The 16628-nt window shown below is 37.3% G+C and overlaps 2 protein-coding genes across 2 annotated transcripts in view; one reads left to right on the forward strand and one right to left on the reverse strand.

Annotated features, from left to right (window-relative positions):
• Positions 1-16628, forward strand: part of qin (tudor domain-containing protein qin) — a 613696-nt gene that overhangs the window by 26046 nt on the left and 571022 nt on the right. The gene's annotated exons all lie outside the window — the stretch shown is intronic.
• The window catches only part of LOC145662936 (uncharacterized), a 113950-nt gene continuing 98310 nt past the window's right edge, over positions 989-16628 (reverse strand). The window contains exons 2-3 of the mRNA XM_081728963.1: positions 12081-13156; positions 989-3860 (exon numbers count right to left, since the gene is read on the reverse strand). Coding sequence (XP_081585089.1) covers positions 3483-3860; positions 12081-13156 — 1454 coding nt within the window. The 3' untranslated portion in view covers positions 989-3482. The remainder of the gene's footprint in view (positions 3861-12080; positions 13157-16628) is intronic.

The raw sequence follows: 16628 nt of genomic DNA on the forward strand, positions 1-16628 counted from the left end.
GAAATATACAATATAAAATATCGTAATTTTATGACTTTTAACACTATTATAACATATGTATATGTCTGTTAAATATCCAAAACTCGTGCCTGTCTTATTTTATTTATCTACGTTTGAGGGCACTCAAAACCTTAATTTATCTTTCGTTTCACAGTAACTGTGTGAAATAAAGAAAACTAGCACAAATGTTACTTTAAATGAATAACTTCTGCTAAACAAGAGTTCTCTACATTTCACAGTAACATACAATACTTCTGAAATACATATTTTAAAGGAAATAATATATTTTTCTGTGTTTTACGGAATGGCTATATGGCATTCCGGGAATTATATTGTAAGACTAAGAGATAAATTAAAGTTTTCGTTTTTCGATAATTTTTTAATGTGAATGAAAGCAAACTTAAAATAATTTCCATAAACCAAAGGTCATTGGTTCCTTAGCATTGAATACTGTTAGTATAGTATGGTATGGCATATCATTACTATAGTAACTCGGGGGTTCTATTCGAGAAATTTTTGGCATTTATGAAATGTCACATTTTTGTGTACCACACTGATTTATTATTAAAATTTACGCTGTAGTATTGTAATTGTAATTGTGGGGTATATATTGAGTAACTTTGAGATAAAAGACCTTATCTTGTATCCGGGCAGCAATAACTTCTCCATAATGCGATGTTTTCTGGCATTTTTTTCAATGCCATTAGCTGCATTGCTAGACTGGAAACATGTAAGTAGGTTCTTTCCCTCTGGGGAGACTCTTCTTAAGAGAAATACAAGTTGTACACTAAAAGAAAGTATCATTTTCCCATAACTCCCACAGTTTTTAATTTTCGAGTTGTAAGTTTCTCTCACCCTCTCCCTTCCACACATTCTATTGCAATCTTTGTATCTCACTATAAGAAACATCTTTGTGGAGTATGCTTTAGGTACTGGAAAATAACACTTTCGAGGCAACTTCCGGACTGAAAACTTGTACCTCGTAGTGAATCCTTCAGTTTTCAAAACATGCAGAAGCGACTGGGTGGATACTCTTGGGAGCAGAATGGATGAGGGACCACTTTTGTTCTTATCCTGTAAAAAACCTAAAAAAAATAATAAAAATAAAAATAATCCGGGAGGCCATATTTTCTTTAGCTGTCAAAGGTCCAAATGTGAACCGATTTTGACAACTTCAAGTGGTCTGTCATGCTTCTTTCCACGATACAATGAATATTAAAAGATTACTGATAATGCTGAACGGTTAGCTTTCTGTCCTCCGTGACCAGGACCTCAACAGGAGCAATGTTTCTTTTTTGAGGTGGTTACAAAAATTGAGCTTTCGGACTGTGGGAGATCTTCAGTTGATCCTCTCTCCACCCACATAAATTTTCCCACCCACTTCCGCACAGTACAATTACCAAGGGTAGTGTCTCCCACAAGCACTCTTTAAAAACTATCGATATTCCTTTTTTGACTGAACAAAATCTCCATGGCGAAATTCATCTTTTCAGGTCAGTATCAAAAAAATCCTTTCTTCACAGATGAATATATTAAAAACAAACATAGAAGCTTGAAATTTTGCACAGTTAAGCGTTAAAGTCTCAAGTTAATTTCAGGTGTAAATCTATTAATCGACACATATTAGCTTTTGAACCATGGCGAAATGACACGTACTTTCGGTGTGCATCTCGTGCGTTCAATCCTCACTTTGTCAATGAAAATGGTCTCACAGAGGAAAGAAACACACATGCATGGAGTCTAGCGGTGTAGTTGAAGACGGAAAAAAATGCCCGAGAGCATCAAAACTCGACGCAGAAGTTTTCGCTTCCCGGATACGGATAGAGTATTCTTTTTCTAAGTTATATTGATTTTCTAAGTGGTTGCTGCTAATGAATCAAAAAGCTTTTGTACGTATACATTATATAACGATTCTCTCTTCTGCTGTTATGAAAAGAAAGGTAATAAAATACACCATATATATATATATTCGGGATCTTTGCGTAGCTTGGTTGGTAGTAATTTAAGAAAACAAATTTGCTAATTATAGAAAGCAAAACATTAAACCTAGAGAAAGAACAGTTATTTTCGACAGAAATGTGTTTGGTACTATATGTGTGAGGGTTTATGGAAATTATTTTATGCTCGTTTATATTAATGGTTATATAATCCATGATACGCGAAGAAAAGGGAGAGGGCTTACCACGTTACTACTACGGTTCTTATTATGGCTCTATTCGGATCAAGGCAACGTGTGTTACGAACTCTTCGTACATGGAGATGTTCATTTGTTACTTGATTCACTTTAGTTTTATTGTATACGAGACCTGTTTTATATGGTTCGAATTCTTTTGTTTAAAGATAACTATTCAGTAAACAGTGCGTGATGTACTTTTTTTCTTTATTTTTTTCTTTTAAAGAAATTTGTTTTGTTGTAAAGGATAAAATTGAATTTCAAAATAACTTAGTTAGATTCACCAATGTTCTGTATCTACTGCCGCTTAAGCGTAAATGCTGAGTATTAGTTGTTTCAAAAATTGAAATTGATTCTGTTATTGAGAGTAACTTTTAAAAATTGAAAATTACTCTTAATAATAAAGTTGTATTGGATACTCTTAATAATCCTAATTCATCGTTAGGATTTACTTCAAGTACAGTTCGCGCCATATTGCTTTTTATTATTTCAGTAATGCGAATAGCAAAATTAGACTTTGGAAATGTAGTGTGATAAGATTTTCTTAGGTCCTGTATGCTACTAAGGAAGACGAGTTCATCATGCTACAACATCTAAAAAAAAAAGTGATGTTATGTCTCAAACTCGTATAACCGAAGTATTTCATAGTAAATGTTACGATTAAGGATGTAAATCGATCTCCAAGTTTTGAATTTGCTTTTGGCTTTACCATTAATTTGAGAAAAATAAATCGTCCTAATTGCACTGCACAATTAACAGGGAATGACTAATGAATGTCGTTACCAAAATTTTCGTTAATTTTCTTTAAATTAGGGATAGTTTCCGTATGCAGCTTACGTATCTATCATTCATCGCAAGAGATAATTTGTCTCAGTATGATTTAAATTTTATCGTTAGTCTTTGACAATAATAATAATAATAAGCCTTGCTACTTCAACAAGTGATGAAGTCGAACATAAAAATGGATTTCGTGTTCGTTAATGTTTTCTGTTGTTAAAACAATTCGTCGCATGTCTTACAAATGTATATTTGTAATAATAATAGTCTTCAGGGTTGTCAGTATAGCGAAAAAAGTACATGAAGTTTCTATTTGTTAAAATGAATTCATATGATAAATCATGAAATGTTATCACATCTATGCGTATGCCACAGTGGGTGAATGGTTTCACGATCACTTAGTACATGAGAGAAGAATTTGATGCATTTTGATATGAAATGATGGGTATAAAAAAATATTACACTAACACACACACTGGCACGTAAACACTCATTTGCACGCAACTACATAAAAAATAACAATGAATAATGTTCATTCCGCGTTTTTAAGTTGGTCATCTACACTTCTTAGTCTTTGCTGAAGTTGAAGAGCATCCAGTTCTTCTTCAAAAAGTTTTCCAGCGTTGTTGTTTTTCTTCTTCCCTTTATCTTTTAGCTCTTTGAGTTTTATCTCCTGATACTTTTGTGCTAGAAAAGAGTCTACGAGAGGTCCTTGGTAGTCCTCAGGGAATGACGGGACCAAAGGCATAATGTATTTGTATAACCTTTCATTGAGCACGTATCCTTGTAGTGTGGAATCACACTTAACGTTGAACCACCAATCACATGTGAGAAGAACCTGATTGAAGATTGTTCCGTTGGGGCAGAGGAAGGAAGCTTGGCCGCCATTTAGGTCACAATAATGCCATACCTAAAAGTAAACATATTGTTAGTACATGACACACAAAATTTACAATTTGTATCTCTATTGTGAGTACTTCTCTATAGCCTATTGGTAGTATACGATATCGGTTCCCAATCCCACTAACTGAACGGAACAACTTTAAAAATCTGACCAAAACATTCACTTATTATTAACAGTCCATGTTAAAGTTTTGACAATATATCGGGGGCACGGTGCCTCAGTGGCAGAGCGTTTACCTCTGGTGCGTGGGGTCCCTAATTCGATCCTCGGCTAAGTATGTTATGGACAACATCTTGTCCGTAGGTTTTCTCCGGGTACTCCAGTTTTCTCCCACATTATCATTCTGCCAATTCTTCCATCATTATTCACTTCCCTCAATCGTCCGTCTCCCTTAGCCTAAAGGGCGTAATCGTGGGACGTGAAACTGAAAGATTTCGTTTCATTTTTCATTTTTTCGACAATGTATCACTGCCTTTATGAGGTACGTTATCACTGATGATGTCTCTGTCCATGGTTAATAAGAAATGTTTGTTTGGTCAGATTTTTAAAGTGACAGGTAGTTCCAAAGCTAGAATGAGCAGCATTCAAATGAATAAAATAGTAGCTGGCTGTAGATCGAGAAACCAGATGAATGATCATGTCGGTATCTAGACCACACATCATTCACTTGAACGCACACCAGCAAGTTCAATCATCCTGATGCGTTTGCCTTTCTTTTCCAAGAAAATATCGAAACTGTAGAGTCGACAGCAAAAATGAATAAATTCATATAAGAGTACAATTTCATCTGACTGTGTGTTGGAAATGGGTAAAAGGACATGGTTCCCACGTTGTTGGAAAATCATGAAAAATCAGTGGATTTGATTTTTTATTTTTCAAAATCCTTGAAAGTGCCGTATCACAATTTTGTCATTGAAAAATCGTGAGAGGTTTACACCTTTGCTTGCAATACGACCATGACAACAAATACAATAACAGGGTATTTTGAAGTGTCTACCATAATTTGTGGAGAAAGAACCTGCCTTATAAAGATATAATGAGAAAGGAAGCACACTTAAATTTGTTGATTCCAAATAAAGAGCATAAATTCAGGGATAATAATAATAACCCGGGATCTGTAGTATGGTATTACGCAGTGTGTGAAGTGTGGTATTAAAATCTCACAATCATCTAAGGGAAAGTCGAGATAGTCGTGTACGATGATCAATGTCGAATTTACGTCCGGTTGTAGTTGCAGAAGCTATGCAAATACTAGGCTTTGTTCTTCATAATCTATATAGGTAAATCAAAATTTAATGATATTATTATTATTATTATTATTAATAATAATAATAATAATAATAATAATAATAATATAGAAGGTAGAAAATAGGCGCACGGTGACAATTCTAAACTCTACGACTAATAGTAATGTTGAAGTGCAAACTAGATTGACTTAAATATAAAGGTAGTTCAATTGAAATATAGTCTAGTGTTAAGAAATGTACACTATACGTGTTGGACAACATGCACTATATCACGAATAGCATACTTGAGTTCAAAGAGTTCATATAAGCACCCCACCATTCAAGCAACTGTCTCTACGCTGAACAAGTTCCTTTATATCCTTCGCAAAGAAGGACGTTGTTGCTGTGAGACGTTCTTCTACATCATGAACCGTGTGATTGGAAGTGAAGTGATAATTATTAATGGCCTTCTTCAGCAGACCGAAGACGTAATTGTCGTATGGGAAGAGATCTGGGCTAAGTCGATTGATGCGTAAGCGCCTAGCAAAATTATGCAGTGTCTACAGTTGTGTTGGCCGTTTGTAGATGTGAATTCTCGTGGATCATCTCGTGATAGTATTAGGAATTTGTATTAGATGTTACAATAATGTTGAGTGTTGATCGTGACACTGACCCGAAGCCACGCCAACAGCATATATCTATTGACGTAGCAGACCACTGTAAATATGATTATGCTAGGTGAAGCAGATAATTTCGCCTTTTTTTAGTCTTGGTGACGCAAGATGTCTCCATTTCTGACTCATTTTCTTCTTCTCTTTAACGTTGCAGTATGGGCTATGGTATTCCAGAAATATCCCGACATATGGCTCTGTCCAACTCGTGCTTATATATTAAAGAAATCTGAAGGTACAGTTCTCACTGACACAGATAGCATCTTAAATAGATGGAAAGGTTTCTTTGACGATTTACTTAACACGCAACCAAAAACTAGTGTGCATGGAGAAAAGGAGATACACACCGCAGAACCGTATGTTCCAGAACCCAACCGAATAGAAGTAGAAACAGCTATAAAGAAATTAAAGAAACACAAATCTCCGGGTGTAGATGAAATTCCGGCTGAGTTAATTTTAGCTGGAGGCGAAAAATTGTGGAACAAGATACACAAACTCATCCTCCTTATCTACAACAAGGAAGAATTGCCACAAGAGTGGAAAGAATCAATCATTGTTCCAATTCACAAGAAAGGCGACAAAACTGACTGCAATAATTATCGAGGCATTTCTCTTCTGTCAACATCCTATAAAATCCTTTCAAATATTCTATTAGTAAGATTGACCCCATACACAGATGAAATTATTGGAGATTATCATTGCAGATTTAGACGAAATCGCTCAACCACCGACCAAATATTTACCATTCGCCAAATACTCGAAAAAAAAAAGTGGGAATACAATACCCCGGTACATCAACTATTTATTGATTTTAGAAAGGCGTACGACTCGGTTAGGAGAGAAACATTATACAACGTTCTTACAGAACTTGGAATACCGAGAAAGCTAATTAGATTAATTAAGATATGTTTAAATGAATCCCAAAGTAAAGTCCGGGTAGGAAAATTTTGATCCACGAGCTTTCACGTCGAAAATGGCCTGAAACAAGGAGATGCGTTGTCGCCATTATTATTTAACTTTGTTCTGGAATACGCTATAAGGAAAATCAAAGATAGGAATCAGGGCCTAGAATTGAACGGTATTCACCAGGTTATGTCATATGCTGATGATGTAAATTTAATAGGAGATGATAGGAGAACAATAGAAAGAAATGCAGAGATCTTATTAAACGCTTGCAGGGACATGGGTTTAGAAGTAAATGCAGAGAAAACTAAATACATGGAAGTGCGTCGGGACCGTAATTCAGCAAATTATAGATGCGTTAAAATATTAAATAATACTTTTGATAAAGTGGATAGTTTCAAATATCTAGGGTCAATATTAACAGAGGAAAATCATATCCACGAAGAAATTAAATGTCGACTAAAAGCAGGGGATTCGTGTTACTATTCGGTTTAAAATCTCTTGTTGTCGCGAATTCTGTCGAGGAATTTGAAGCTTAAAATATACAAAACGATAATCATGCCTGTTGTTTTGTATGGCTGCGAAACATGGTCACTTACTCTGAGGGAAGAACATAGACTGAAAGTATTCGAGAACAAGATCCTGAGACGAATATTCGGACCCAAGAGGAACGGGAATGGGGAATGGCGGAAACTTCATAACGAGGAACTACATAATTTGTACGGTTTACCCAACAGTGTTAGGGTCGTCAAGTCTAGGAGGCTTAGGTGGGCGGGTCATGTAGCTAGAATGGAAGAAAGTAAAAACGCTTTCAAAGTCTTGACTGGTAGACCCATAGGAAAACGACCATTAGGAAGACCTAGGCGCAGATGGAAGGACAATATTAAGATGGATCTCGCAGAGATTGGAATACAAAGTAGAAACTGGATGCAGTTAGCTAAGGATAGAAGTCAGTGGAGAGCTTTTGTGAACGCGGCATTGAACCTCCGGGTTCCATAGGCCATAGAGTTAGTTAGTTATGGCTCTGTTCAACACCAAGATATCCATTAGGTACACTCTCTCTGATACCATAGTTTCTTGTGCAGAATGCTGTGGATGGATCCGATGCTGAAGCTAACAGCGATGACCTCTTATGTCGGCTATTGTCCTTCAGCATCATATCCACAGCGACATTTTTTCTCTGAGTACGGGTACCTGTGCATGTTATGTTTGCCATCCACCCTTCATATCGTTCACTTTGAAACTCGTCACATCACTGGAACCCATACATCGTTTCAGACATGCATTTCTGTGCAAAAAATTGAATCAATCCATACTGTATTCGGTTGGACGTCTTCACGACATATCACTGTTATTTCCACTTTCTCCTTCTTCCATCAGATTCGTGTCTCGGACGGTTTAAATTCTGTGCTGTTACTATATAAGTACAGTCATGCAATGCTTCCACCTTTTGGTCGCCCCACAATACAGAAACGTAGTACAGATGGTGATCAGAAAAATGGAAACACCTGAACGAAATTGCAACTTACCAGATTAATATGGTGTCGGGCCACCTTTCGCCTTCAGAACAGCCTTGATGCGACGTGGAATGGAGGCATAGAGGTCGTGAATGGTAGCAAGTGGAATTTTACACCATTCCTCGTGCAGGCCATCGGCCAGTTCTGTGAGAGAGGATGGAGGTGGAAATCGTCGCCGGAGTCGTGTTTCCAAGACGGACCACAGATGTTCAATTATGTTGAGATCTGGGGATTGGGCGGGCCAGGGGAGGTGTTGAACTTCATCCCGATGTTCCTCAAACCACGCTGCAACAATGCCAGCTGTGTGAATGGGTGCATTATCATCCTGGAAGATGGCGTCATTGTCCGGGAACAACATCCGGACCATAGGATGCAAGTGGTCTCCTAAAATTGCGACATAATCGTTGTCAGTGATTCGTCCGCTAAGTGTAACCACAGGACCCTATGAAAACCATGATACAGCATCACCGAGCCGCCGACATGTTTCACAGTTGGGCGGAGACACTGCAGATCATAAGCTTCTTTGGGCGTTCTCCACACATAAACACGGCCCGTGGTTGGGAATAGGGTGAAGGATGACTCATTTGACCATATCACACGCTTCCAGTCCTCAACGGTCCAAGTTGCATGGTCGCGGTGCCATTTGCGGAGTGCGAAAGCGTTATGGTCCCTGATGAGAGGTTTGGCCCGTGCAACACGACCCCGTAAGTTCATGTCATGTAATTCGCGGCGGACTGTGATTGTCGAAACAGGGTGGGGGAGGTGCTGATTGAGTTCTTCCGTCACTTGCTCCGCAGTGGCACGACGGTTCTGCGTGACAATGCGCTTTAATACCCGGCGTGACCTGTCACTCATGATTTTCTTCCGCCCACTGTTCCGCTTTCCCGATGTGGTTTTCCCGTGTGTTGTGTAGGCCGTCATTATCTTCGACACTGTCCCACGCGACACACCTAACATAGTAGCCACTGCTGTCACACTCACTCCACATAACCGCGCACCAACAATTTACCCTCTTTGAAAATCTGAGAGGTCTCCCATTTTACATTACCTCCGTCTGCTGCTGCCACTGGACACTGCTGTTCCACTGTGCCTGACGTAGTATGGAGACCGACCTAGCACACCACCACCAGCGGTCCGGCGCTGTTGGCGCCACGACACCACTGCCAATCCATACATCTGACGTGTTGCCAACTACAGGTGTTTCCATTTTTCTGATTACCATCTGTAGTTGTAACAGCTAAAAAAGAAGTTCGTACCGACATAAAGATTAAAGGGAGGATTGAAGTTTAAAAGCGAAAATCGGAGAGTATTTTATAGTATATTTTTAGCAATTGCACTGAATGAATGCGGAAGTTGTACTGCAACTAGCAGAGATTGAACATGAACTACTGGTCTTGGAGAACAAGGTCCCGAGGCCAGTAATCCGAACGGGTGGTAAAATCGAGAAAATTACAGAGTACTCAACTCCTTCATAGTACTTGTCAGTGAATAAATTGCGAAAAATGAGGTGACATGTCGCTTACATGGGAAATATGAACGGTGTTAGTGCTTCTGTTTTATCAACTTTAATGTTATGTTGGTTGGAAAGCATATAGAAAAAAGGCTATGTGTAGGGCAAAGATAATACATGGCAATATGTAAGGGAGACCGTAATGATGACAATCCAATTTCATTGGCTTGGTATAGGATAGATTACTAGCGGACGTTTTGTAGAACATGAGGATGTCATTTCTCTGACCTGTGATGAGTTAATATTGTATTATTATGAGAGTTTTCTCGTGGAATCTTAAGTAGAAAATTAACCGTGTTTGCAAGGATAGGGGAAAAAAAAATGATTGGGATGAAGGAAACGTGTCAGTTATACAGAGGGGAAGGAGAAAGTAGGAGGGGTGTTTATTTTTGGCACCTACGTGTTATTGTTAGTAACGATATGAAACATATCGATGGAAAAACTATAGAAATGGCTAAAACAATGTGCAAAAAGGAGTAAAGTTTTATTTTAATATTTCGTATGAAGTACTATAGTGCATAGAGCTGTAGCGTACACATATGTTCATTAACGCTGGAAAACGATGGACCTTCAAAATGTGAATATAAAGAAGAGAGATGGATAAAACAGAAGGAAGAAATAATGTAGTTAAAATCGGAAAGAAAACAATAACATTGGAATTATTAAAGAGGAAAAGAATGCTGTTCGAGAAGAAGTTATTTTCCGAATTGTATGGAAATAATAGTGGAAGAGAAAATAAATAGACGTAGAGCTTTAAATCGGTTTTGGTATTAATGAATATAATTATTCAAGTCAAAGTGTCGGTAGATGTATAGTTTCAGTCACATAAAGTGTTAGTACTAGAAATTATTATAGGAAAATACGCACTAGCTCTTACTCTGTCTTTGAAAATATGAGCATCTACGTGGTTTGTCCTTGTGAGTGAGCTGTTCATACGAGATAATTGTTTTCTTCTCTTTCTGAGAAAAGAAGTGTTTAACTGATAGCTACATAACATGATTGAGATAATTTTTATGCTGTATCCAAGTATGTGTGTGACTTTTATAGACTTCCGAAACTGTGCTATGCAAAAGTGTCGGAAGTATTATAGAACAACTTTGTCCCTTTGTCCGTCTGTCACCAGGTATCGGAGCAAAAACGGTAACAGATAACGAGAAGTGGTTTCTTGCAAACAATTCAGCGTCCCAAGACAATGTACCCCGACTAACCACCGGAGCACTTTATCATAACCAGAAGTGGTTGAAATTTACTACCTACCGGTTTTAATACTGTTTTTCATAGAACAAAAATGGTAGGAGATATCGAGATATGTTTTTTGCATTTGATTCAGCATCCCAAGAACAGGTCCCATGTCCCCCGTTAATCATCAATTCAAACCGAAAGTGGTTAAAATAAACCCTTTCCGGTTTCAACATTTAAGCTGCTTTCTGCGAACGAACATACCATCACAATCCGCAACACTATCAAGATCGGGAAGTGGTTGAAATTTACTACTACTTCTGGTTTCAATACTGATTGCTATAGAGCAAAAACCGTAAGATATGTCGAGATTCAGTTTTTTGTAGTTGATTCAGCTTTCCAAGAATAGGTTCCGTTTTCTCAATTCAAAACGAATGTTGTTCAAATTAATCATTTACAGTTTCAACAATTACCGCATTAGAACAAACAATATAATAGAGATAGCGACAAGTGCTTTTCTGCATTCGATTTAGGGTGTCAAGAGACGCAAGTGGTTGTGATTTACTGTACTTCCGGTTTCAGTTCTGGTTTCCGTAAAGTTCTTAACACATAGATATATACTGTTACGTGCTATTTTTTTAGAAACTATGCTTTGCGTAAGTACAAGAAGTCTTGTTGAGCGGCTATATCCGTTTGTTTATTCGTCGATGGGTACGGATGCAGCATTCAGTTCCATCTCTGTTATCACTCTATTGAAACCGAAATAAATAAATAAATAAATGTATCACCTACAGTTTGGATGTTTATCGTAGTTTCATGATGTAAAAACTCAGGAAAAAACATAACTAATTATATGTTAGTTGACGGAGTTCCATTTTTCCCTGAAAACTACGTTTCGGAATTTCATATTCTTCTGAACGGGTCTACTTTGTCTCAACACTTTTTGCCTATTGTTATAACACTTAGACAATTCAAAGGAAACAGTGAATATACTCCTAGAGTTTCAAATGTATCAACTTTTACTGGCGTCTGTGTTCATTATTTCCTATTAGACCATATTCTAGTTACACGTGGACCTGAAATAGGTTCCCCTATACGTGGCACCACGATAGAGTATGCTAAGGAAAATCTGAATGTGGTGCGACAGAATTCTAACAATATATTAAAAGTGATCATGTAGCTTCACTGTCCTAGAACTAAAATATATGTGATTACTGTACCTGACAATTTGTTTCTGGATCTCCGAAGAATCCTTTGTAGCGTTGAGTTTGGCAGGAAAAGCTAGTTGGTGGGATTTCACCTAAATTAGGAAAGTCGATTCCAGGCCTTCCCGGAACACTGCCTGCATTTGCTCCACCCCTGCTGACAACACCGCGTGTTCTTGTTAATGGCGCTAAACCTGGGAATTTGGTGACAGTTTTCTTGCGACCTAGGACCCGCACTTTCTCGGTGACTGGTATTTTCTCGTGTAGAGTGGGCTGTAAGTATTGTTGCACGGCTGGATATGTCCGTACTGGAGCTGCCACTGTAGGAGGCGGGGGTGATGGTTGATTATTAGTAGTTGCCTCGAGAATAATTACTCGCGTTCCATCACTGTTATGTCGTTCGTAGATGGGTATTTTGTCGTTCAATCTTTGAACTGGAATCCATGGTTGGTTGTTGCTGACATATGTGTTATATACAGGTTGCTGTGGTTGGGGTGCCGGGGGTGGAGCTGATGGTAGAGCCTGTATTTGCTGCGGTGCAGGCGATGGTCGAGCTTGTAATTGCTGCGGTGGAGGTGATGGTAGCGCCTGTAATTGATGTGGTGGAGGTGATGGTAGCGCCTGTAATTGTTGTGGTGGTGGGGATGGTAGCACCTGTAATTGCTGTGGTGGTGGGGATGGTAGTGATTGTATTTGCTGCCGTTTTGGAGCTACAGGCACAGCTTGTATTATATACGTTGGCCTTATGATTGCTCTATAGGCTGTGTAGATGGGAATTTGTTGAGGCTGTTGCTGAACTTGCTGTTGTGATTGCTGCTGTATGTTATTTCTTGTAGGTGTAAATCTGTTAGTTAAGTACAGTGTTATGGGTTGAATTAAACGACGCCGTCTTTCCAGTAATATGTGTATTAGTTCATCATCAGAAAGTGGGTCGGGTCCTGACGTGGATTTGTTTTCTACTTTGGATGGTCCTGGTTGATGTAATTTTGGTGCAGATGTTTCCTCTGAGATTAAATCGTCAACTGATTCTATACTATCATCTGATGCCTCCGGTGCAGATAGCTCTGTGGTGCATGTGCGAGCGATGATAGCTGAAAAGAGAAAGAAAAAGCATATTACTGTAACATCATCAGATCTGATTTTCTATGTGCATTAAAAAAAAGAATCCTGATTTGGGGATTTCAAAGCCTAAATATATTCTGGTCACTTTGAAGTGTATATATATTAACTAAAAGCATGAATGAATGGATACTTAGTAGAGCAGCGTTTCCCAACCTTTTTTTTCAACTTGCGGCACACTACAGATGTATCTTGAATTCTTGCGGCACAGTCATAAAGATATTATTATTATTATTATTATTATTATTATTAGTATTATTATTATTATTATTATTATTATTATTATTATTTGTAAATATAAAATACAGTGGTATTTTTTCTCTGTGATTACTGATCTCCTCAGAGAGAAGAAAGCTCGATCACTGGTTTTCCCCCTGTGATAAATCATTATGCATATTTTCCATTCTAATTTAAAACTTGACAACAATTGCAATGAAATATAGGACTCAGATTTTTAAAAATACAATTCCTTTTTCGAAAACTGTATCCAACGTTTCACAAAGAAAGAAGATCACTAAATAATGAACGAACAAACAAATCTCTTACTTTTAAAACACAAATGTAGGTAATTTATATGCACGTTTGCTTTGTCAAAAGGATTGAATGATATTTTAAAATTTCAAGTTACGAAATTGTCTGCAACAATAAAGAAGCAATGATGGTCATAACAATGATAACAAATATTTTTTTCAACGTTAAAAATGTACAGAAAAGTAAGTCAGTATGAAACTTAAAATTGTAGATTCATAGTACAAGTTCATAGTAATGTGAAATACAAATATACATTTTTCCCTGTCGTGCAATTTGATTGCTATAGAATTAATAATTTTGTTTCAATTTCCTCGCGGCACACCAGCGTCCTACTCACGGCACACCAGTGTGCCGCGGCACACCGGTTGGGAAACGCTGTAGTAGAGTATAAAAAAGATGATGATGCGAAAAAAGGATATAAACTGTCTATTTCTATTAAAAATGAAATTAAGGAAGGAGTTCGTAAAGGGGCAAACATTTCGAATAAACAAAGAGGCATTATTTGTTCCTCAGTCGTCCTCTTGCGTAGCCGTTCTTTTTTCGCATTTCTTCCATTCGCATCGACAATGTGTGTCATTCAGTGTTGGGTTTAGGAATAGGGTAAATCGAGTAAAAAGGAGGTATACTTCAGAGCTTTTAGAATATAATTTAAAACAGTGCTGCTCAACGCTCTTTGATGAACGGATGCTCTTGATTGATGCCTACGGATTGCGGGTTCCATCTGCTAATTTCCCTCCCGGACTACAACAGCAACAACTACTAATACATTTATTAATAATAGTAATAATCTTGTTCGCTTCAACATCTGACGTTACCATCATTATGGGGTAAAAAATTTAGAAGTGTATATTTTATACGTGAGAGATAATCTACATTTGAATCAAGTTATACAGAAATCATTATTTGATTCAAAAACAATTTATGTTTCGAAGAATCTTAGCTTTGCTAGTCAGGAGCACTACCTGTTCGAACAGAAAAGAAATATTGGTATAATTACTGTATTGGTATAATTGGTATCTCTAACTGAAACATGAAATTCAAAAGGTAGAAACCAAATAGAATAGAATTCCAGTGGCGGATTTCTTCACTTATCTGATATTATTCGTGTAGTATGGCGAGAGGGTATGAAGTTAAGTATATTTCTAGAAAATAGAAAAAAATTGAAAAGTATGACGAATGATTAGTATTCTTAATTTTCGTTTCCCTCGACTTAACATAATTTTTGGAAATGTATTGTCTGCTTCGGTTTACTTTGATTGATTGGAAGTTTTGACAAGACTCATATTCTATCACTAGTATAGTCTATACTAGTTTCTTTAACCACCATTTCCTGTTACTGTAAACATTGTCGGAGACACACTGATGGGATTGCCTACAAGATGAGACGAGACGAATCAGAATTTTTGTGACGAGATACGAGACGAGACGATACACAGCTCCTCTAATGGAAACAGATACTTTTCCAATATGAGACGTCACTTTCATGACGTCTCGTTCAGGCGTTCTCTTTTCGTCTCGTTCAGCACCGAGGATGTATAAAACGGAACCTATGGTTTAAAGTGGAATTCGAGCTCACGAAAGCAAACGTAGTAATTACTGGATCACGAAGGGTTAAAATTTTCCGAATCCGGATTCCGGAAAATTTATTTTTCGGAATCGGAAATTTCACTTTCCGGATTTCGGAAAATTCCGGATTTTTTCGACATCGAAATTTTTCCGAATCTGGATTTTTCCAAAATCGGATTTTTTCCGAAATGTGGAATTTTTCTGATCTTACTTTCCGAATTTCGGAAAGTAAAAATTCCGGAATTGGCCATCCCTAGGCTAAACATCTTTGTCAATTATCTATATAAATAAAAGTGAAAGTGACTATGTTTGTGACTTAATAACTCTTGAACCACTCAACCAATCCCGATCAAATTTTCAACATAGATGAGGTTCAGGCCTGGAATGGTTTTTATTATTTCACTTTGATGGTGCAACTTAGGGAAGGGGGAGATACATAAAATGATCGAAAATAACCGATAGATAGTAGTATCGAATTTCTCGGGGTCACGGAGATGAACAGTGACACTTCTGATGACGTTTAAATCCAAATTCAGCTCCACAGCTTGGGAGACGGGGATATATATATATATATATATAGAAATGATCGAAAATGACCGATGTCAGAGAGCACTTCAGTAATAGTAAAACGCGACGAACGGAACATATTACTCATATTTCTTACTTTAACCCAACGAAGCGGGTAATGGATGCTAGTTCATAATAAGTCTGAGTAAACAAACTGGCTTTACTAATTGATGTAAAATCTAAATACCGATAAATCTATACTTAGTTGTCCAAATATAATTTACATATTTGTTTTCTAATAATATAAGAAATCTAGTAAATTACATAGAAAGCAAATGCAGTAAATTTTGCTACTTAACTCCATGTTCGCTACCTGACGTAATATTTGTTATGAGCAAATGAGGGATAATAAAAGAAAGCGTAAACGAGATAATAAGACTCTAATGAGTTAACCTATGTCTGCTTTTCGCACTAGTAAATTGTATATAATGACTATTTTTAAGTACATTTTTTAATCCATAAGCGCGTGTTTCATTTTATGACTGTCTCCCATTACGGTAACGACCTACTGTGGCTTACGTAATTCAGAGTGCATTATTCTAAGTGCTACAAGCGCAACAGCAAGGAAAAATTGTTTGATAAACTGTAAAATATTATTTCAAAACTATTTTCCCAGATCTTTTCTAAACATTTTTTTATTACTATTACGTGAGACAGACTCAGTCATTATCTTAACACCAGTTTGCGGATTTCTTCACGTGTTTGGTATTATTCGTAATGGTGAAAGGGCGTAGAGGTCAAGTATATTTCTATGAAATGGAGAAATCTGAAATGTGTGAA

The sequence above is a fragment of the Thermobia domestica genome, chromosome 10 (genome assembly GCF_964235325.1).
Source record: "Thermobia domestica chromosome 10, izTheDome1.hap1.1, whole genome shotgun sequence".
NCBI lineage: Eukaryota > Metazoa > Arthropoda > Insecta > Zygentoma > Lepismatidae > Thermobia > Thermobia domestica.